The sequence below is a fragment of the Lissotriton vulgaris genome, chromosome 3_1 (genome assembly GCF_964263255.1).
Source record: "Lissotriton vulgaris chromosome 3_1, aLisVul1.2, whole genome shotgun sequence".
NCBI lineage: Eukaryota > Metazoa > Chordata > Amphibia > Caudata > Salamandridae > Lissotriton > Lissotriton vulgaris.
In genome coordinates, this window is record NC_141689.1 from 43,918,303 (window position 1) to 43,941,504 (window position 23,202).

General features: G+C 46.5%; 1 protein-coding gene across 3 annotated transcripts in view; it reads right to left on the reverse strand.

Annotated features, from left to right (window-relative positions):
- Positions 1-23,202, reverse strand: part of LOC147725902 (avidin-like) — a 67,752-nt gene that overhangs the window by 14,847 nt on the left and 29,703 nt on the right. For all 3 annotated transcript variants that reach the window (XM_086962819.1, XM_086962821.1, XM_086962820.1), the window contains one exon: positions 22,119-22,239. In XM_086962819.1, the coding sequence (XP_086818945.1) occupies positions 22,119-22,239 (121 nt within the window). The remainder of the gene's footprint in view (positions 1-22,118; positions 22,240-23,202) is intronic.

A 23,202-nucleotide genomic window follows, 5' to 3' on the forward strand; every position in this document is an offset into this window, starting at 1 on the left:
CCCTGTCTAGATGTTGTGTAACTCGCACAGGGAGCGGGTGGTAGCCGAGGGAGGGTGGAATCATCATCGAATGGGTCGAGTTGCTAGCAATATCTGGCAATGTATTGCTATTACTGGCAATCATTGCTTGATTTTGGTCACTTGATCGTGGTGGTTGGTCGTCAGTTTCCAGTCAATCCACCTGGTCTAGGCATGCGAACCTATTCATAGTAGGTGCACCTTCCCACCAGTTATTGGTGGGTTGCCATCCCTGTCCTTGACCCTTCCATCTATGATTGTGGACCGTAGTCCAAGCCCCAGGATGCTCTGCTACCTGTTTAGGAGGGTAGAAAAAAGTAAGGGGTTTGGTGACAATGGTTTGTTCGGTCACATATTGGTCCCATGTGGTGATAAGGTGGGCTGTGTGAGGGTCTGCAAATGACACCACGATACAATCACCTGGTATCGATTTGTAAGTACGGCCCACCCAAGGGACTCTCCTGACCATAAGGACCCTGCTCCTGTTGGTGTGAGAGATCTGCCTATTGGTATTTAACCAGTGGATCACTTTATTTTTTAAGGACCACTGGGTTTCAACAATGTCAGGGGCAAGCGGAGGTACCCCGGCCAAGATAACCACGTAGGGCCCAGCCTCAGGGGGGAGATCAATATAGCCTCCACGAAAGTTCTGATGGTTCGGATGTAAATTTGGTAAGCGCTCTAAAAGAGGAGTGATAGAGTTGCTCGCCTTCTGGTCGGATCTAGAAGAAGGTTTAGGCTGGACGTGTTTTTTAGGAGGCTTTTCCTCGATTTTTGGAGGGTTAGCAGCGACGTTTACAAGTGTCCTAGGTTTGGGAATTGGTGTAGGTTTGGATAATGGGGGGGGTAAGGGTGCGGGCAAAATCAAAGGGGCGGGAGGGACCTCCTTAGACGCTGTAGCTACTTTAGTGCCAGTCTTAGAGTCTGGAGCAGGTTGGATACCGACATTTCTAACCAGGGGTAGACCCTCGTTAATATGGGGATGTATTGCTTCCAGCTGTTTTAGGCTAAGTGTGGCCAGGGATACTAATGTTTTATCCATTTCAAGTAGGTGATTCTCTATACGTGACAGTCTGAGTTCAAACGGTGTCAATAGTTGTTTTAGCGTGACCCAGACTGTTTGAAGGAAATCTTCATCATCACCTAGTTTATCAGTGTCCCTCCCTGTCTCATTTAGCCCTCCCAGTGTTAGGTTATCTTCAGGGATAGTAGGGTTCTCTACAACAAGGGCATTAGGGGGGGTAGAAGGAGTGGGATTACTATCACCCCCTGTTGGCTGGGTAGCTGGCGGTGATGTTTGTTTAAGGTCCCCTACATTGGGTAGAGTTCTTCTACGATTGAAAAACTGCTGCCTAGCCACTTTGGCTTTCTTACGAGCATAGGCAGATTTTACATTATTTCTCTTCTTCAAAACATGGCAACCTGGGTTTGTACTTTTTGCTACAGAGAAGGAAGGGGCAGTTATGACCGGCAAGGTGGTAAAGTTTTCCTGTTCAGTTGGTGGTTCACCCTCACTAGGTTGGACGGTCATGGGTGAGAAGATGAGGGAAGAATCTAATGGTGGTGAAGAAAAAGGGGGGGAGTGATGAACGTCGGCGAGAATCAACAGAGGAGGGGGGCGTGCAGCCTGCTGGGGTGATGCAGCGGACGCGATGTTTCCCAGGGAAGATTTTTTAGAGTTGGCAAAAGTTTGGGAAAGTCTGCGTGCCGCATCTAACTCGATTGAAACCCTCTTCTGCATTTTTGTGATTTCTGCATCTATTGCCAGGTTTGTTTTCACAAGGAAATTGTCCAAGGTACCTTTTGGCTTAGTTAATCCCAGTGCAGTCTTACTGCGGCTCCCCCGAGTACACATAATGTATAACAGTTATGCTTTCTATGTAGTACTCACTAAACTCAAGGTCCAGACACGATGGTGATGAGAAGAACCAAGGGGGGTGGGCCAGGCCAGTCCTCTTAGTCCTCGAACGGCCTCAAACGGTCCCGCCCTTGTCCCGGGCTTCTCCCGGCGCCCTCCCGCGCGCTCCCGCGCAGCGGGGATGTGGGATTCCCTTTATAGATGTGTGATTGGCGGTCAAGGGGGTGGGGCCGGCAGGGAGAGCAGCCCAGGTGGAGACGGGCGCGCGGGGGCTCCTGGTCCTTGGAGTCCCCCGCTGCAAGCTCGCAGCCCTGCCGGTTGTAACTTCCGAAAATGAGGAGCACCCCTTGAAGAACTTCTGTAGCCGCTGCTGTCCGCGAAGCGGGACCCGCGAAGCGGGTCCTGCAAGGCGTAGCGGCAGCAGCAGCAGGCACAGGAAATCTCCCGCTGGAGGGCTTCAGTCCGTGGTCAGCAGTTCGGGTCGGTGAGGCAGGGAATCCACTGAAGGAAAGGCGCGGCGCTTCTTTAGCTGTGCTGTTGGGGGTGGGGCCGGCAGGGAGAGCAGCCCAGGTGGAGACGGGCGCGCGGGGGCTCCTGGTCCTTGGAGTCCCCCGCTGCAAGCTCGCAGCCCTGCCGGTTGTAACTTCCGAAAATGAGGAGCACCCCTTGAAGAACTTCTGTAGCCGCTGCTGTCCGCGAAGCGGGACCCGCGAAGCGGGTCCTGCAAGGCGTAGCGGCAGCAGCAGCAGGCACAGGAAATCTCCCGCTGGAGGGCTTCAGTCCGTGGTCAGCAGTTCGGGTCGGTGAGGCAGGGAATCCACTGAAGGAAAGGCGCGGCGCTTCTTTAGCTGTGCTGTTGGGGGTGGGGCCGGCAGGGAGAGCAGCCCAGGTGGAGACGGGCGCGCGGGGGCTCCTGGTCCTTGGAGTCCCCCGCTGCAAGCTCGCAGCCCTGCCGGTTGTAACTTCCGAAAATGAGGAGCACCCCTTGAAGAACTTCTGTAGCCGCTGCTGTCCGCGAAGCGGGACCCGCGAAGCGGGTCCTGCAAGGCGTAGCGGCAGCAGCAGCAGGCACAGGAAATCTCCCGCTGGAGGGCTTCAGTCCGTGGTCAGCAGTTCGGGTCGGTGAGGCAGGGAATCCACTGAAGGAAAGGCGCGGCGCTTCTTTAGCTGTGCTGTTGGGGGTGGGGCCGGCAGGGAGAGCAGCCCAGGTGGAGACGGGCGTGCGGGGGCTCCTGGTCCTTGGAGTCCCCCGCTGCAAGCTCGCAGCCCTGCCGGTTGTAACTTCCGAAAATGAGGAGCACCCCTTGAAGAACTTCTGTAGCCGCTGCTGTCCGCGAAGCGGGACCCGCGAAGCGGGTCCTGCAAGGCGTAGCGGCAGCAGCAGCAGGCACAGGAAATCTCCCGCTGGAGGGCTTCAGTCCGTGGTCAGCAGTTCGGGTCGGTGAGGCAGGGAATCCACTGAAGGAAAGGCGCGGCGCTTCTTTAGCTGTGCTGTTGGGGGTGGGGCCAGCAGGGAGAGCAGCCCAGGTGGAGACGGGCGCGCGGGGGCTCCTGGTCCTTGGAGTCCCCCGCTGCAAGCTCGCAGCCCTGCCGGTTGTAACTTCCGAAAATGAGGAGCACCCCTTGAAGAACTTCTGTAGCCGCTGCTGTCCGCGAAGCGGGACCCGCGAAGCGGGTCCTGCAAGGCGTAGCGGCAGCAGCAGCAGGCACAGGAAATCTCCCGCTGGAGGGCTTCAGTCCGTGGTCAGCAGTTCGGGTCGGTGAGGCAGGGAATCCACTGAAGGAAAGGCGCGGCGCTTCTTTAGCTGTGCTGTTGGGGGTGGGGCCGGCAGGGAGAGCAGCCCAGGTGGAGACGGGCGCGCGGGGGATCCTGGTCCTTGGAGTCCCCCGCTGCAAGCTCGCAGCCCTGCCGGTTGTAACTTCCGAAAATGAGGAGCACCCCTTGAAGAACTTCTGTAGCCGCTGCTGTCCGCGAAGCGGGACCCGCGAAGCGGGTCCTGCAAGGCGTAGCGGCAGCAGCAGCAGGCACAGGAAATCTCCCGCTGGAGGGCTTCAGTCCGTGGTCAGCAGTTCGGGTCGGTGAGGCAGGGAATCCACTGAAGGAAAGGCGCGGCGCTTCTTTAGCTGTGCTGTTGGGGGTGGGGCCGGCAGGGAGAGCAGCCCAGGTGGAGACGGCGCGCGGGGGCTCCTGGTCCTTGGAGTCCCCCGCTGCAAGCTCGCAGCCCTGCCGGTTGTAACTTCCGAAAATGAGGAGCACCCCTTGAAGAACTTCTGTAGCCGCTGCTGTCCGCGAAGCGGGACCCGCGAAGCGGGTCCTGCAAGGCGTAGCGGCAGCAGCAGCAGGCACAGGAAATCTCCCGCTGGAGGGCTTCAGTCCGTGGTCAGCAGTTCGGGTCGGTGAGGCAGGGAATCCACTGAAGGAAAGGCGCGGCGCTTCTTTAGCTGTGCTGTTGGGGGTGGGGCCGGCAGGGAGAGCAGCCCAGGTGGAGACGGGCGCGCGGGGGCTCCTGGTCCTTGGAGTCCCCCGCTGCAAGCTCGCAGCCCTGCCGGTTGTAACTTCCGAAAATGAGGAGCACCCCTTGAAGAACTTCTGTAGCCGCTGCTGTCCGCGAAGCGGGTCCTGCAAGGCGTAGCGGCAGCAGCAGCAGGCACAGGAAATCTCCCGCTGGAGGGCTTCAGTCCGTGGTCAGCAGTTCGGGTCGGTGAGGCAGGGAATCCACTGAAGGAAAGGCGCGGCGCTTCTTTAGCTGTGCTGTTGGGGGTGGGGCCAGCAGGGAGAGCAGCCCAGGTGGAGACGGGCGCGCGGGGGCTCCTGGTCCTTGGAGTCCCCCGCTGCAAGCTCGCAGCCCTGCCGGTTGTAACTTCCGAAAATGAGGAGCACCCCTTGAAGAACTTCTGTAGCCGCTGCTGTCCGCGAAGCGGGACCCGCGAAGCGGGTCCTGCAAGGCGTAGCGGCAGCAGCAGCAGGCACAGGAAATCTCCCGCTGGAGGGCTTCAGTCCGTGGTCAGCAGTTCGGGTCGGTGAGGCAGGGAATCCACTGAAGGAAAGGCGCGGCGCTTCTTTAGCTGTGCTGTTGGGGGTGGGGCCGGCAGGGAGAGCAGCCCAGGTGGAGACGGGCGCGCAGGGGCTCCTGGTCCTTGGAGTCCCCCGCTGCAAGCTCGCAGCCCTGCCGGTTGTAACTTCCGAAAATGAGGAGCACCCCTTGAAGAACTTCTGTAGCCGCTGCTGTCCGCGAAGCGGGACCCGCGAAGCGGGTCCTGCAAGGCGTAGCGGCAGCAGCAGCAGGCACAGGAAATCTCCCGCTGGAGGGCTTCAGTCCGTGGTCAGCAGTTCGGGTCGGTGAGGCAGGGAATCTTTGTTGTCTTTAACACATACTTTTCACAACAAGTAGGTCAGGCATAATCGCTTTGTCATAACATTTAATAATAAACAGATCAAGCCTATGAAATCGGCAGTTCTTTTCCTTATTACCTGGTAAAGCTTTTAATATTGACCTTACACTGTATCTTATTCAAGTGCACATAAACTGGCAACCGCCATTATATCATTAAAATATTTAGAGAAATGCAGCTTGCAAAACAGTATACAACCCACCACAAGAGGACCAATTGGGAGTCATCACAGTGAAACCCCTTAGAGTTTGTCACAGTGGGGGGGGGGGGGCAATGACAGACCTTTGCCCTACTATTGTCACCTGTGAGATTCCAAGAAACAAAATACCTATTTGTAGTCTTTCATATAGAATAATAAAAATCAATACCTAATTGTGTATCAATGTTAACATATGCTGTTTGCATTAAATACGTCGGGCCCGATTCACAGAACTAACTTAAGACAAAATCCTAAACTTACTACCCTTTTGGTATTCACAGAAGGCACTTACTCATTTTGGTATTCACAGAAGACACTTATTCATTTCGGTAATCACAGAAGTTAGGAGTCCTGACTTTAGGACTCCTAAATACCTTCTGTGAATACCGGAAGTCATAAAGTTAGGATTTTTCTCAATTTAGGAGTCCTAAAGTTAGGAGTCGTAACTTTACTACTCATAAACTGAGAAAGATCCTAACTTAATGACTTTTGGTATTCACAGAAGGAATTTAGGAGTCCTAAAGTTAGGACTCCTAACTTCTGTGAATACCGAAATGAGCAAGTGCCTTCTGTGAATACCGAAATGAGTAAGTGCCTTCTGTGAATACCAAAATGAGTAAGTGCCTTCTGTGAATACCAAAATGAGCAAGTGCCTTCTGTGAATACCAAAATGAGTAAGTGCCTTCTGTGAATACCGAAATGAGTAAGTGCCTTCTGTGAACACCAAAATGAGTAAGTGCCTTCTGTGAACACCAAAATGAGTAAGTGCCTTCTGTGAACACCAAAATGAGTAAGTGCCTTCTGTGAACACCAAAATGAGTAAGTGCCTTCTGTAAATACCAAAATGAGTAAGTGCCTTCTGTGAACACCAAAATGAGTAAGTGCCTTCTGTGAACACCAAAATGAGTAAGTGCCTTCTGTGAATACCAAAATGAGTAAGTGCCTTCTGTGAACACCAAAATGAGTAACTGCCTTCTGTGAATACCAAAATGAGTAAGAGCCTTCTGTGAATACCAAAATGAGTAAGTGCCTTCTGTGAACACCAAAATGAGTAAGTGCCTTCTGTGAATACCAAAATGAGTAAGTGCCTTCTGTGAATACCAAAATGAGCAAGTGCCTTCTGTGAACACCAAAATGAGTAAGTGCCTTCTGTAAATACCAAAATGAGTAAGTGCCTTCTGTGAACACCAAAATGAGTAACTGCCTTCTGTGAATACCAAAATGAGTAAGAGCCTTCTGTGAATACCAAAATGAGTAAGTGCCTTCTGTGAACACCAAAATGAGTAAGTGCCTTCTGTGAATACCAAAATGAGTAAGTGCCTTCTGTGAACACCAAAATGAGTAAGTGCCTTCTGTGAATACCAAAATGAGTAAAGTGCCTTCTGTGAATACCAAAATGGTAGCAAGCCTAGGATTTTGCCTTAAGTTAGTTCTGTGAATCGGGCCCGTCAAGCTAAGTGCATCTTTTATAGCATTTGATAATAAACAGCTCAGGCCCATGGCCATAATCATTGGTTTCCACCATAACCAACTCAGACCTGCTGCTTTGAATTTAAACTTTGCCTCAAGCCAAGAAGTGCAATACAAGCAGTCTTTGTTGTGGAAGCACACAAATTAGGCCTAATCAAATCCTGTACTCATGGGTGCTAACATGTGGGTGAGCCAAATCCTCTCTCCAGTAGGACTCTATTTTGCTGATCACATTAGGGCTAGTAAAAAAAAAAAGCAATATGGTCCTGGACTAGCCAACAAGAGTCAAAAATGACTTAACAAGTGTAATAAAGTTCTCATAGAGTCCGTTCAGCAAAGCTTAAAAAGTTATTTATTCTTTATCTTCACAAACAATGGTAGCCAACGCGTTTCGTCCAGAGGACTTCTTCAGGGCGATAAAAAGTGATGATTATAACTGCTCTGGTAAGCTTCACACCTCATTAGTGGGAACAAATATTCATAAAAAGCAGCACCCTTAGTAGGATGCGTGTATGTACAGGAATCGTGTCGTTGTCCGTAGTATAGACCGACGATACTACGGACAACGACGCGATTCCTGATGACAGCGCCTTTATTAGGGGGGTTCTGAGATACCACAGAATTTGGATGCCGGGTGTATGAAAGCATAACACTACTCTATCTAATACATGAAGGACTTGTACGCTACCTTCGCAGATAGCAAGGTGGCTCTTTCCCCGGGATGAGAAACAAACAGGCTGAATAATATATTGCAGTACTCTACAGACCCTTTAGTACGAGTGGACTAGTCGTTACAAGAAAGTACAAACACGCATCCTCCTAAGGGTGCTGCTTTCTATGTTAAATGATCAGAGTAGCCACTTATTTCACATTGACTGTTCAGCTGGGAGAAACCCATAATGCAGTAGGGATTTTTTTTAAATAATAATATTTCTTCCTCGTGGTGCCAGGAGAAGGGACAGGAGCACCACCAACCTATTCTTCAATGTTGTGTGGCTGCAGGGAGTGCTGCAGGCTCCTTGCAACAGTAAAAGATCATGCTCTTCAGCTGGAGTGCAGGGGTCCCCATGTGGTTGGGCCTATGGCTGCAACTTGCAGCCTCAATATTGTTATAAAAAACTTTAATCGTTTTTCAACGATTTATTGAAAATATTTTATGACAATAACTTTTATTTAACATTAAAATGTGTGCACATTTAAATTATACCTAAGTTGATAGCTATTGGTGAATATTTGACACGGTTTATAGGCGTGCTCTGTATATGCTGATGTGCTGAGCCCATGATAAAGCCAATAAACCCATCACTTTTGGTATTTGTATATGACAAAGCCAAAGCCTTACTTAACATGAGCCCCGTTATATTGTTCTAAGAGCTAAACTGTGTTGCTTGAAAGAATAGTATGTGCCCCTAGGTGTGTTGCTATTTCATATTAAAGAGATAGGATGTTTGTAACAATGAAAAATTAAAGTACAATCTCTAGTGTAAAGTTAAACATACAAAATGTGGGTAAATGTGTGTTGCAAATAGTTAATGGAACATGTAGATGATTCTATCTTCCCTATAATTATCTAAAGAGTGGAAAACATGTTGCTATAAATATATCCTTTCCGCTTATCACTGTTCAGCTAGAAAACCATAGGAGAAGAAGGAAAAGCCATGTTTCATATTTGTGTATTTAAAATGCAGATTAATTATGCTCTGTGACCTGCCTTTTCTGTCTAAACATGGCTTTGGCAGAAATCATTGCTATGTCAGAACTCCACTGTAATACGTTACTAGTTTGAACAACTATGTTCTTTAATTATTACAGGCAATGAGAGAAGGCAGAAGACACCTGCAATTAGGAAATTATAGACAGGCTTTTATTAAGGGATTTCAGGCTTATATGTCTGCGTGTGTGTGGAGGGTGTGTGTTTGTGTGTGTGACATATGTTTTATATATATATATATATATATATATATATATATATATATATATATATATATATATATATATATATATATGATCAAGTCCCCAGGTAAGGACGAAACGCGTCATGGCTGCCTTCACTGTTGTACACTGTAAGAATAAACAGAAGGTATTTTAAAATGTATGTGGTCCGTGCTCCTCATTTGCATCCAGAGAAGAAAAAGCGGAGACAAAGAGAATTCTTCGATATAGATATATATATATATATAAAATATATATATATATATATACTGCAGGATTCTCTCGTTCAAAAAGAAGATCGAGCCACACCCACCAGGTACTTTCCAAATCGATTTATTTACAGGGCAAAAAAAGATGCGTTTCGAGCGCACAGAATCTTGGTCACATGACCATGGTTCCGTGTCAGGTGATCATATACCTTTTGGTTTAAAGGAAATCAATGAAAGACTCTGTGTTTACAACATCACACAGGTCCAGTGTCAAAATTTACGAAATCTTATTATAATGTATTTGTTCATGACACAAATTAATTTAGTTCAGAACATTCCATTAGTGCCAATTTTTCCCATTGTTATGTAAAATATATACAATTTGGTCCTCGATGTTCTAGTAACCTTAAGAGTTCCCAGTCTCGATATCAGCAGTGCTTGTGTGGTTGCTTGGGTAAAGTACCCTCAAATTTAAGGTTATTCTTTGTCACCGGGTTCATAACGAGAGAGAGGAGAAAATCTAATGTTCTCTTGCTAAAACAAAAATGGGTATAGTACCCTGACTAGTAGTTTAACGCTTAACCGTTCGTACTACAAATTATAACCAACATCTTCTAGTTCTCTCCTGTCGACGTAATCTCTTTCTATCAATATATATAAGTACTCGTATGTTCACCTACTTCAAAACAATCTTGCTAGGTATTTCCGCTCTGTCACCTATCTATAATTATTTACAACTGGGATTTCGACGAGTTTTAGGAAAATTCAAAAATAGAGATTAGAAAAAAAGGGGAAATACAGGAAATAAAGGAAGGAGGGGGCGGTGCAATTATTCGTGGTTATGCCCCCTCGTGATTATATATTCACTGAAAAAAAACAAAGGTTACACGGATATTATAGTTAGGCTCAGATTTCACTTGCACAAAACCAGAGAAATGCAGCAGTTAAAATTAACTGAGCTAACTATAATTTATGCCCCTGCAATTTACTGCTTGTGACCTCAAATCTTACATCACTCATAACGTGATCAGGGACATCACTAATGACATCTCAAAATACATCACTGATGACATCATCCAGTGATTGGGTGTGTTTTGTAAAAGTTACTGTGTGTTAAACATGTATATTAAGGTAAGTGGCAATGGAAGTATGTGTATGGGTTAGTGAGTAGACATGTAAGTGTTGTATAGAAGAGTGAGTGCGTATGGGTGAGACTATACTTAAGTGAGTTGGTGTGTGAGTTTTTGTATGGGCAAGCGGATGGGTGATTCGAATGGGTGATTCAGTGGATGTATGCTTAAGTGAGTGGCTGTGTGAGTATTTGTATGGGTGAGTGAGTGGGGGTATAAGTGGCCGTGATGATGAATGAGAGGGTGAATCAGTAGCTGTATTGGTGACTCAACAGATACATAAGTGTATGTATCGGTGTGTGAGAAGGTAAATGAGTGGCTGCATGGGTGAATGAATGGGTGTGTAGTTGGGAGTATAGTTGAGTTAGTGGATGAGTGAATGTGTGTGTGTGGCTGTAGAGGTTAAGTAAGTGAGTGTGAGAGAGGTTTTTGGGGTGAGTATGTGCTTGTGTCATTGACTGTATAGGTGAGTGAGTATATGCGATAGTATATGTATTAGTAAATGAGAGGATGTGTGAGTACCCGTATGGGTGAGTGAGTGGCTGTGGGAGTCCCTGTAGAGTGAGTAGGTGTGTGAATAGATGTATGGGTGACTACTTCAGTGTGTGAGTGGCTGCAGAAGTGGGTGTGTAAGGCTTTAGAAATCTGTGTGAGTGACTGTATTGGTCAGTGAGTAGTTGCATGAGTAGCTGTATATATAAGTTACTGGTTGCATTAGTACATGTATGGGTAAGTTGATGTGTGAGTGGCTCTATGGATCAGTGAGTTGGTGTGTGAGTATATGGGTGTAAGTGAGTGTGTGAGTGGTTATGTGGACAATGTCTTCAGTTATGTCATCAGTGATGTCATTTGAGATGTCATCGTTGATGTCATTTGTGATGTCATCAGTGATGTCATATGTGAGGTCATAAGCAGTGCATTGCAGGGGTGTAAGTTATAGTTAGCTGAGATAACTATAACTGCTAAATTTTTCTTATTTTGAACAAGTTGAATCTGAGCCTAACTATAACGTCCCTACAAATGTGGCGTTTTAACTCTATGTCCTAACTATAATGTCCCTGTAAGCTTTGTATTTTTTCAGTGAATTTCTAAGGCTTTTTTCATTGAATTCCGTAACTATAACATGTTTGTAACCTTTGCTTTCTTTGTTGAAAAATGTCATAATATACATTAGAAGTGTTCAATGGTCTACTATTTCATGCATTTGTGTATGTGAGTGAGTCTTTCTCAGATGTTTCAGTTTATTAATAACAGATTTTTAAAAAAATGGTCACAATGACTGCAAATTCTGCAGAGATGCTGTAAAAATTGTATGTTTTCATGCGGTATAAGACACATATATACACACCTTTTAGAGGATGTTCGAATATTGGGGTATGCTAGTATAATGTTTAAACTTGTGTTGTTGAACTTATTTTATATGAAAACCATTTTTGCAATGTATTTTCTGTTTTCGCAGTGACGCCAGATGCCACATTGACATCGGCAATCGTGACAACTGCATCTATTTTTAAAAGTGAAAAACACATATATAGACACATTCTACAGTATGCTGGAGAGTCAAGCTTTATTAGTATAATGTTTAAACTTCAGTTTTTGTATTTAGATTATATAAAATATATCTTTGCAGTGTATTTTCAGTATTTGCATAGATGCCGAATGTTGTGATAATGTCGGTAATCACATGAACGTGTCTTTTAAAAAAAGTATAAAACACACATTCTACAGTATGTTTGACAATAGAGATTTATTAGTATAATGTTTAAACTTGTGTTTCTGTACTTATTTTATTTAAAACTACTTTTGCATTCTATTTTCCAATTTCCCCGCCTATATTGTCCATGAAGAGCTGGGGGGGCCTTCATAGAGGACAGGATTCAGGTCAGACCCCTGCTAGCATGGATAAAGATTTGGGATAACCCGGAGGCTGAACTGACCAGGCAAATAATTATGGATTGCCTTGGCAGGGATAATGGAATGGACATCCCATGGCTAAAGTCCCTCAAGGCTGTTTGCGAAAAAATTGGCTGTAAGGACCTCTTCCCTAACCCGACTGGAGGAGTAGTCTGAGATAAGGCTAGTGTGAAGGAGAGGTTCACTACTTATAAAACAGCCTCCAGAGAGAAGAAGGAAAGTGGCAAACAGTCAATTAGAGTGTATAACTCTCTGAGGTCTAGTGAAGGAATGGAGCCATACCTTGCCCTTACATATAACGCTCAGGATAGATTTTTAATCACATGTTTTAGGCTCATCATTTTACATTATTTATTAACCAAACCGGAAGGTTTTATCAATTACGTAGAGCCAAAGGGTCCCACCGGCTGCGATCACCGATCTCCGCAGGACACCCTTCATTTTGTATTACTTTGCCCCTTTTATTCATTGCCTAGGCGCCTGTATCTAATAAATTTGTTTAAAAAAATGAAATTCAGGCATGCTAAGGTTGCCCTTTTACATTTACAAATGGCGCAAGATCCACTTACCCTGCTTTCCATTACAAGTTTTTTAAGGCTAGCATTGAAATTAAGAGAGACAAGAGGATCTGAGTAAAGGAGTGGGGGGCAGATAGGGGATCAATGAACCGTAATGAACTGTCATGAATATTGCTGTGCCCTTTTTAAAAAAATACTATTTGTACAGATGACAAGAATGTGTGTATTATTAGTCTTTTTAATTGAACTTTTATGGTGTTTTGTATAATGCCGAATAAAGGAATGTACCTACCTACCTACTTTTGCATTCTATTTTCCAATTTTTGGGCTTTGGTAATCACAATGGCCACGTCTTTTTTAAAAAGTGTAAAAAAGATATATACAGAAATGTTACAGTAGGTATGACAATAGGTGCTTATTAACATGATGTTTAAACTTATGTTTCTGTATTTACTTTAGCGTAAACTACATTTATATTCCATTTCGTGTGTTCATGATGACGTTCATGCTCGCAAAGATCAAGGATACCTTTGCAGAATTAATGACTCTTTTCCCTCACTCTGTCTTAATATACTCCAACATATGCCAATGGCAGAAATGGAAATAGTCTAATCAATTCTGTTCACAAATTGACGAAGCCAGGAAACATGTTAATACAAGTAGTTCTGCATTTCTCAGAGACAATAATATGGGCTGTATCTACAACAACAACCTGCGTTTTGACATGCATTGACTCTATAGAATGACTTTATAGATGAAGACAACCGGTGTTTCTAAGCAACCTAAAACTCTGCATCCGGTCTTATGAATAGCTGTCATTTACACACAACCAACTCAAGGCTCTTATTAGGGCCCCCATAGTGCCTAAAATATTGTTAATTTTCTTTATTAAAGCTTTTCAATTTTTTTACATATTCGCAACGACGTCACGATGATCGCAAATACATTGCAAAAACACAAAACATAAGCAGGCATTTAATAGCCAACAGCACATTCAAAATGTATAACTAAAACACTGATAGTGACCATCAAACACTTGCATTACTATCTAAATAAGTTTAAAACAACATCTCTAACTCTCTCAATGTGTCTGCACAGTCTGTACGACTGAGTGATATCTGTGACTGGGTGCACACGTGTGTCAGTGATTGTCCGAGTGAGGGTACATGTTTCTGAATGAGCCTCTGAGTGTGTCCATGAGTCTCTGAGTGGGTCTGTGAGTTGGCGGTGAGTCTCTGAGTGGGTCTCTGAGTGAGTATATGAGTCACTAAGTGGGTCTCTCAGTGGGTGCATATGAATATGAGTGACTCTGTCAGTGACTGAATGACTGTCTGAATGGGTCTGTAAGTGCAGCATGAGTGTATGTGAGTGGGACATGAGTCAATGAGTGTGCTTGTTAGATTTGTAAGTCAGTGAGGGTCTGTGAAGAAGTACATGAATCTCAAAATGGGTCTCTGGGTAGGTGCATAACCCTCTGCATGGGTCTGTGACTGGGTGCATGAGTCTCTGAGCGGGTCTCTTAGAGGGTGCATGAGTTTCTGAGTGAGTCTGTCACTAGGTGTATGTGTATATAAGTGACTGTGAGTGGCTGCATCACTTTCTGAGTGGGTCTGTGAGAGGGACCTGAGGGTTTATAAGTGGGGTATAAGTGTCTGAGTGGACATGTGAGTAGGTATATAAGTTAGTGTGGGTCTGTGAAGGGATGCATGAGCCTGTCTGTGGGTCTGTCAGTTGATGCATGAGCCTCTGAATGGGCCTGTGACTAGGTGCATGAGTCACTGAGTGGGTGCATGAGTCACTGAATGGGTGCATGAGTCTTTGAATGGGTGCGTGAGTCTTTGAATGGGTCTCTGTTTGGGTGCATGACTCAGGTAACTACTACAAGTGTTTGATGTTGGGATCTGTATTATGTTTTCTCATTATTATCTCCTCCCCATGAATTCTTTGCTTTAACATGCCATTCGTGTATTTTCTTCCCCTACTAGTAGTGCGCCAGGAGGCATATTTGGAGAGTGGTAGAAAAAGGGGGCATGGCCTCTTACTAAGTCTCAGCAATCCTGCTGTTAGGGACTTACTGGAGATAACAGGAGGTGTAGTTGGCCTCCAAGGACTTCCTTGGGGACCAAATACCCCTCTTTTTTCCCCAATAAGTCCCACACAGCGGGATTGCTAAGAGGTCTTCAGATGCCACGCCCCCTTTCTCGACTACTCTGCAAATGCAGCTCAGGATGCATTGCTGGTTGAACGATAAAGTCCACTTTACTCCTGAGGGACCTTGAGGGCCAATAAGCCCTCCTGATACCTTCTGTAAGTCCTGCACAGCAGGATTCCTGAGAGCTGGTTAGAGGCCCAACCACCTTTCTCCACCACTCTAGTTGAAAAAACATAGAGATTCACTGAAAAAAACAAAGGTTACAGGGACGTTATAGTTAGAAACTAGCATTTAAAAAACTTTGAAATTCACTTAAAAACCAAAGCTTACAAGTACGTTATAGTGAGGCTCAGGTGTCACTCGTACAAAACCAGAGAAATGCATCCATTATAGTTAGTGAGCAATGCACTGCTTATGACCTCACATATTATTCACTGAAATGAAATGAAATGAAAATAAATTTGTTAAGCGAGGTTGCTGCCCACGGGCGTCCAAGCGCTGAGTTGAAGCAGAGATGTAGCGGAGCAGAGGAGTTAAGGCACGGAGGATTTGGCAAACAGTAGTGTTTTCAATTTTTTCCGGAATGAGAGCAGGTCTGGGTTGGACCGAAGTGAGAGGGGGAGAGCATTCCAGCGCTTGGCGGTGTTCAAAGAGAACAGCCTACCCCCGGCCCTGGCTCGCTTCACTCTGGGAACTGCCGCCAGGAAAGCCTCCGTGGACCGGAGGTTCCTGTTTGGGTGGTAGGGGATGACAAGGTTATTATTGATTGCTGGGCCCGTCTTCCAGAAGGCACGATGCGCAATGCACAGCGCCTTAAATGCCACTCTCTGCCTCACTGGCAGCCAGTGCAGACTTTTCAGTCCAGGTCTGGCTGACTGGGTTCGCGGGATCTGCAGCAGGGTACGTGCTGCGCAGTTTTGTACCACCTGCAGCTTCCGGAGAGTCATCTCAGGTGCCCCTACGTATAGGGCATTGTTTGAGTCCAGGCGGGACTGGATGAGGCCTTGTACTGCCACCTTTTTGGCATCCAGAGGCAGAAGCGGGAGGACCTTCCTCAAGGTTCTGAGTAGGCCAAAGCATGTGGCGGACAGCTTAGTGGCCTGGGTGGAGAAGGAGAGCTTTTTGTCCAGCAACACTCCTAGGCTCTTAACACTATCCTTAGGGGTGGGGGGAGAGCTCAAAGCGCGGGGCCACAAGGAGGTGAAAGGCACTGGTGAGGCTGGGCCTAGAAGCATGAGCTCTGTTTTTTCTCCATTTAGCTTTAGGGAGGAATTGGTCGTCCACTCCTTGACGTCCTCTAAGCATTTCAGCAGACCTACCGGGGATTGCCTGTTGTTCTCTGTGGCCAGTGAAACCACTAGCTGAGTGTCGTCGGCGTATGACACGATTTTAATGCCGTACGGTTCGACGACCCCAGCCAGCGGTCTCATGTATACATTAAACAACACAGGGCTCAGGGAGTAGCCCTGCGGTACTCCGCAGCTCAGAGGTTTGCTGGAAGACACTGTATCACCGTCGAAGATCTGAAAAGATCTATCAGACAGGAAAGAGTCGAACCACCTTAATGCGTCACCTGAAACTCCGATGTCGTAGAGACGGTTCAGCAAGGTGGCATAGCTGACCGTATCGAAGGCGGCACTTAGATCAAGGAGGATCACTGCCACTGATCCTCCCTGATCCAGTACCCTTCGAGATTCTTCGGTGACCGCTAATAAGGCAGTTTCAGTGCCATGCTTCGGTCTGAAGCCTGTCTGGGATGTATGTAATAGGGAGTGGTTCTCTAGGAACTGGACCAGCTGGGCATTTATATACTTCTCCAGCACCTTGCTAGCCCAAGGGAGGAGTGAGATGGGGCGGTAGCTGGAGTGATCATCAGGGTCCAGGCTGGGTTTCTTCAACAGCGCCCGCACCATGACTTGCTTCCAAGCTGTGGGGACTGAGCATGCGGATATGGACGAGTTTAGAAGCTCCAGGATTACAGGCAGGGTGGCTTTGCATGCCTGCATCAGGACTTCTGGTGGAGCTGGGTCACGTGGGGAGCCCGACTTAACTTGGCGTGCCACTTTGCCTAGGGTGTCAAGGTCCAGAGGAGGGAAGTGCTCAAGCGTAGGCTGGTCTGGGGGAAGAGGCAGTCTAGGGGGGGGTAGGTCAGTCGCATCCGGGGTTGTGTCTACTGTTGGGAAGGTGGAGTAGATTTTCAAAACTTTATTGTGGAAGAATTCCGCAAGCTCATTGCATTGGTCCTGAGTTTTGATCGGAGGGGGGGGCAGTGTTGACACTGGTGCATTGTTTTATCATGTGGAAAATTTCCTTAGGCTTTGATTTTGCTTCCAGGATTTTATCAGAGTAGTAGGTTGCCTGGGCCATCCTAACCCCTTCTCTGTAGGCTTTGATCGCCTCTTTGTAGGATGCCTTTTTGTCCGGGAGGAAGTCTAATCGCCAGGCTCTCTCTCGTTGCCTACAAAGGCGTTTTAGCTCTCTTAGAGAGTCGGAGAACCAGGGAGCTGATTTCTGCATTCTCTTTGAGGAGGATCTGCGAAGGGGAAGGATCGTATCTAGCGAGTTCGTGATCCAACCTACATAGTTTCCGTTTGCCACATTGGGGTCTGGGCAGGGTGGCGGACGGGTGGAGTCCAGGTTGTGCATCCAGGATTCCAAGGGGAGCTTTGTCCAGTTCCTCCTAGTTGTAACTTGGGGGGGTAACTGGGGGGCTTTGTGTGTAACCCAGGTGAACGGGACCAAAAAATGGTCCGACCATGGGAGGGGGATGGGTTGGTCAACAGTCAGATCAAAGCAGTTGCTAAATATTGGGTCAAGTAAATTGCCCTTTTCATGGGTCGGAGCTGTCACCAGCTGGGACAGTTGAAGAGCTCCAAGGTCATCTATTAGCTCCTTAGAAATGTGGTCTGAAGGGGAATTAAAATGGAAATTGAGGTCCCCTAAGACCGTATGATTGGCAGAGGATAGAGTTCTTTTCGCTATAATCTCTGGGAGAGACCTATGGAACAAATTTACTGGCTCAGGGGGGCGGTAAATCAAAGTGCCGGAGAATGAGCTATTCGCGTTGAACTCTATACAGAATGCTACACTCTCGCACTCAGGGATAGTTTCTGCTGTAGTACGGCAGCGGTACTGGTCCTTTAATATGATCGCCAGACCTCCGCCTCTCCCTTCCGGTCTGTCCAATCTGAAGATATGGTAACCTGCAGGTAAGGCTGAAACCACATCTGGCTCAGATTGAGCAGTGAGCCAAGTCTCTGTCAGGAAGACCGCGTCTGGCTTATGCTCCTCGAGCAGCATGGCAATTTGTGTGCTATGTTTTGGCAGTGATCGGCAATTTAACGCATACATGCAGTATTTCTGTGCCGAAGCCAACGGGGAGGTGTTGCGGAAGGAGTGTTTGCAGTCCGGGCAGCGGGAGGGGAGCTCTGTAGGTGCATAGATATGAGTGCACTGGACAACAGCTATGCTTCCTATGCTGTGTAAGGCTGCCGAGCTGTATATCCTGCCCTGGGGAGTGGGGGAGCCAGGGTTTGTGGCCCCTGGTCCCGTCTGGTCGCGGACGGGCGCAGACGGGCTTGCCTTTGGCGCGCCTTCAGCGCACCGCCGGCGCGCCCGCTGCGCCCGTGTCCGCTGCGCCTCCGAAACCAGCACATCCTTAAATGACGGAAATAAGGGGGTGTGGCCTGTTTCAATGGGCGTGGCCCTGGAGTCCCGGTGATTCGCCTGCGACCCGCTGCAGCGCCTGACTCGGCTGCGCGGGGAGGGAGTCACGTGGGGAGCCAAGAGATCGACTATAGTTGTTTTTAAAAACACAGTATCACAATAACAATTTTAAAAGTAATCTTTAAAAAAGTCCTGCTCTCGGCTTTCCGCCTCAAGAGCTCTGCTTACAACAAGCGCAAGCGAAGGAGGGCGCGCTTTTGTAGTGAAGGGGGCGTGGCCTGTTTCAATGGGCGTGGCCCTGGTGTCCCGGCGATTCCCCTGCGACCTGCTGCAGCTCCTGACTCGGCTGCGCGGGGAGGGAGTCACGTGGGGAGCCAAGAGATCGACTATAGTTGTTTTTAAAAACACAGTATCACAATAACAATTTTAAAAGTAATCTTTAAAAAAGTCCTGCTCTCGGCTTTCCGCCTCAAGAGCTCTGCTTACATGATATGGTCAGTGACATCACTGATGACATCACTGAATAAATATGTGAGAGGCACATAACCTCTCAGTTCTGCTGCCTGAAACTACAAGGAAAAGATGGACTGTCCTGCTGGAATTTAATATTGCACACAAAGGCCCTGCACTCTGAATGACTGCTTTGGCTGCACAGTTTGGTACTACAGCCCTAAGGACTGTGCCCTGCTTCAAGTGAGATTAAGGAGTGGACTACATGCAGCTACAGGATAACAGAGCCCACCTGCATCATCTGCACTAAGATTCTCCAACCTGGAGTGTGTCTAGTAGACTTTTAAGGATTTGGCCAGGTGCACTGTGGGAACTGTGGCCCATACCTTTCAGAGACCTTCCAGATCTTTTGATTGGTGTTCTGGACAATTTGAACCCACAAGGAGACGTTCAGGAAGCACCTTGGAGAAGTTTGGAGACGTTTTGGGAAAAAGCTCCATAAGGTGACCCACCCGACCGGGAGAGTCAAGCCGGCATCCTTTAATTGCGACCCAGCCTGGGCTGCAGGTCATCCTCCAGAAAAGCTCTGAATCTCCTACTTCCAGGATTTGACGGGCCTTGTGGAAACTCATACCGGTAAATCCTCTCCAAATCCGGCCTGCTGAAGGGCAACAAGAGCCCTCGGAAGAAAAGCTCCAGAACCTTTTCTAAGTGTGAAGTTAAAATTTTGACGGGGGCTTCCCGCTTAGTGTATCCAACCAAGGCTCCTTTGCGGTCGATCTGAATTTTTTACTTTGTCCGGGTCAAGCACACCCAGAAGTCCCTGAGTGGTGCTATAGGTTTTTAAGCTTTTTAAGGTTTAAAGCACTATCCAGCAGTCCCCTGCATTGATTGTTGTCATTTTGATATCTATTTTGCCATAAAAATATTTACTATTTTTATAAATTGGTGTGGGATCTTTATTGTGTGTTGTGTCTTTTTTCTTTTTTTTTTTAGTCCTCATTCAACGAATAATGCTCTGATTCCAAGAAGATAGAGCCTAATTAAACCAGTAAGAGGGGAGAAAGAGCCTGGTCACTCCGCACCGGAGGATGGGTAAATTTTACCCCAGGAACAGTCATAAAAGTAAAACCTCCTGGATTGACCCCGGCCCCTATTCTTCTACAGGCCAGTGTGTTAGGATAACTTAGCCGTCAACATAACAGCCTGTGCAGCAAGGTTGTAGTCATTGGACCCTTGAGTACAGCACTTACTTACTTAAATAAAAAGAAAGTGAGCCACACAAAAGAGTACCGGTAAAAAGAGTTTGTGAAAGGTATGTTCCATGAGAGAAACTAAAGACATGTGTGGCGTCTTACTTATTTTAAGTATTGGTGTTTTTAAATGGTTTAAATACCTGTCTCCTAAGTTAGGCCAAGCTGCTCGGTTACAGCTACCAAGGATTGAGCAAGGGACTCATTTATTCAGACCTTTTTTGGACCCTATTCTGTGTTAGTGGACTTATTCCTGGTGGTAGCTGCATACTTATCCCTACCAATAACCCACTTTCCAACACCTTTGCTTCGCCTCCCTTGCCCTTGCTCTGACTCTGCCCATCCACCGTAAGCACCGAGGAGGCCGAACCTTGTACAACCTCAACGCCAAGTCTTGGAACGCCCTCCTGCTCCACCTCCAGACTTCACGCTAACTGACGGAGTTCAGGAAGAGACTTAGGACGTGGCTTTTTGACTAAAGCCCAACAGCCCAGCGCCTGGATCCCCTCACGGGTGATATGCCATGCTTTAAAAACACTGACTGAGTGATTGATTTCATGAAATGTTTTATCTATTGCTTTGCTCAGCTCACTGACCTTTTGCTACTTTCTACCACAACACACTGCATAGGGCGATAGATCAGCACCACTTAATCATCACCTGACTCCATTATAAGCATCTGCAATTTAGTGCAACAAATGTATAGTGCTACGCAAATACCAGTTCACTAAGAATAGCATAAGGTACTTGAATTTACCAATGAGTGCTAGTATCCATGTATACTAGGATGTCAACACAATACGACATGTAGCAAAAGTTGAAATATTGACTCATTATAAACTAGCTTTGGCATATTTACTTATCCTATATAAAACAAGCACAATTCCTTAGAGTAGAAAACGTGTATATGTATATTTTTATGCAGAGAGACACTTCTCAGCTTTAGGAAAAACATTTAAAGCAGTTGCATCTTATTTGAAATGGACATTCAGCAACATCTTGGGTCCCTGCATAAGGGACATCTATTAAAATCTTGAAGGACTGCAGCCTTGTTAGACTGCAGGCAGCTGTTTCTCCCTTAAGAAGGACATGTAGTAATGACTTGAAGCACTGCAGCTAAGAGAAAGACTTGGCCTATTGGTTTTGCCATTACTTGTCCGTCCTGCTTTTTCCCTTTTCCATTGTTTTCCCAGCATTGTGTTCCTTCTTCTTTCTCTACCTTCCTCTCACTTGATCTTGAGTCAAAGGGGCCAATTACGATGTAGTCAGGAAAGGCTCGGACCAGGATTCGGATTCTGTGAATCCGATTCAGCACCTATGTTCCCGACCAAATTTTTCACCTTTCCGGATGGCCGCGTATGATGCAAGGAAGCCCTCCGGGCTACCGGAATAGGTTCCAAATGGGATTCAGGCAGCCAGAGTTTATCAGAGCTGAATCGTACAGCCCAATGGAGACTGTTTCCGAATGACCAAGTACCATGACTGTTTCGGGCAGCCGTTCCGAATCGGTTTGGCCTAGATGAAATGGCTGTTGGAATAGAACTTCTGGGGCCCATAGTAGACTCCCCTTCACCCGTAGGCCTCTGGATGGGGCCAGTGGGGGTACCCAAGGAACCCCCCCTTCCCAACCATGCACAGTGTAGCAGGCACCATTGGATGCCCACCACAGGGTGCAAGGCTTTCCCTGCCCACCTCTTTTTTCAATGGGAATCTGTGTTCTCGTTCGGAACACAGGCTCCCATTGAAGTCAATAGGAGTCCAACCGAACCGAGTCCATAACCATCCGGATACATCGTAATCTGTCAGTAGGACTCCCTGAATAGGAATCGTTCAGAAATCATTCCTATCCCGATTCGGTGGGAATGCTTTCCTGACAACATCGCAATTGGCCCCATAGTCTGATAATGAAAACACACTTGAGGCTCTTATTGAAAAGGCACCACCATCATAACTTACATTGTCACTTTCCAGTTGTCTTTTCTCTCATCTGCATGCTTTCTAAGCAGCCACATTGTCTCCAAAACCTCCTTTCCATTCTCATCCACAAAGCACTGCCCGGTGAAGACTGTCATTGATTCTGAGGAAGAGAGAGAATACAGAGTGTGTTCAATTTCAGTGCAAACAGGGTGTAAATTCTAATTACATTTCAAAGTTTGAGGCTCTAAATTTGCGCACGAGAGCCTCAGCAAAGTCTGATATTTTTTGTGGGCATATACATCCATGGGGCATCTTATACGACCAGGTAGATGCTGTGGACATCATATCTCAGAATTGTTGATACAATGTAGGAAAACACTCATAATAGTTGATATCCTGTATGTTCTGTTGATATATTGTGCATTATGAAGCTGTGAATGTACCTACCTGCTGTAGTGTAGTTCCTATATTCCCAATAGGCTCTGTGCATTTGAATAATATATCCTATATTATTGACGTAGGACTTAGGTCGACTAGGTCGCTATCGAATATATTAGACTTAATTGTGAGTGCCAGCTAGCTCAGAGGTCACTAGAAACTTTCTCGAATAAACAAGAAGGGATTAGTTTCTGACAACCTCATAAACATGACAACTTTGTTTCCCAAGAATAAAACGTATCTTCAGAGTCGTGGAAACAATAGATAGATATTTTACTCAGTCAATCGTGCATGCTTCGTTTCACCAGAGGTGCAGAGAAATAGAGAGACGGGCGTTTTCAATAAAAAGCTATTTATTGAACAGTCTTCTTTTTCGTGCAGAAGAAATTAACTGCTACAATCGTAATACTGGCTGCAAAGTATAATATGTAAAGCAAGAAGAGTATTATGAAATAATACTGTAAAAGCATTGTATGGTTTTTAAGCCATAAAATTCATACACAAATTCCAAAGACTAAAAGAACTCAACTGGTACTTTTAAAATACGCCTACCTCAATGTCCCTAACCTAAGTCTAGAAAGAGGGAAGAAGTAAGTGTGGTGTAGCACAGGTTTAGTATTTTTTTCCAAGAATCTATCCAAGATTTATCTTAGGGTCTAATCAGCTCCGTACCTTGGTTTAGAAT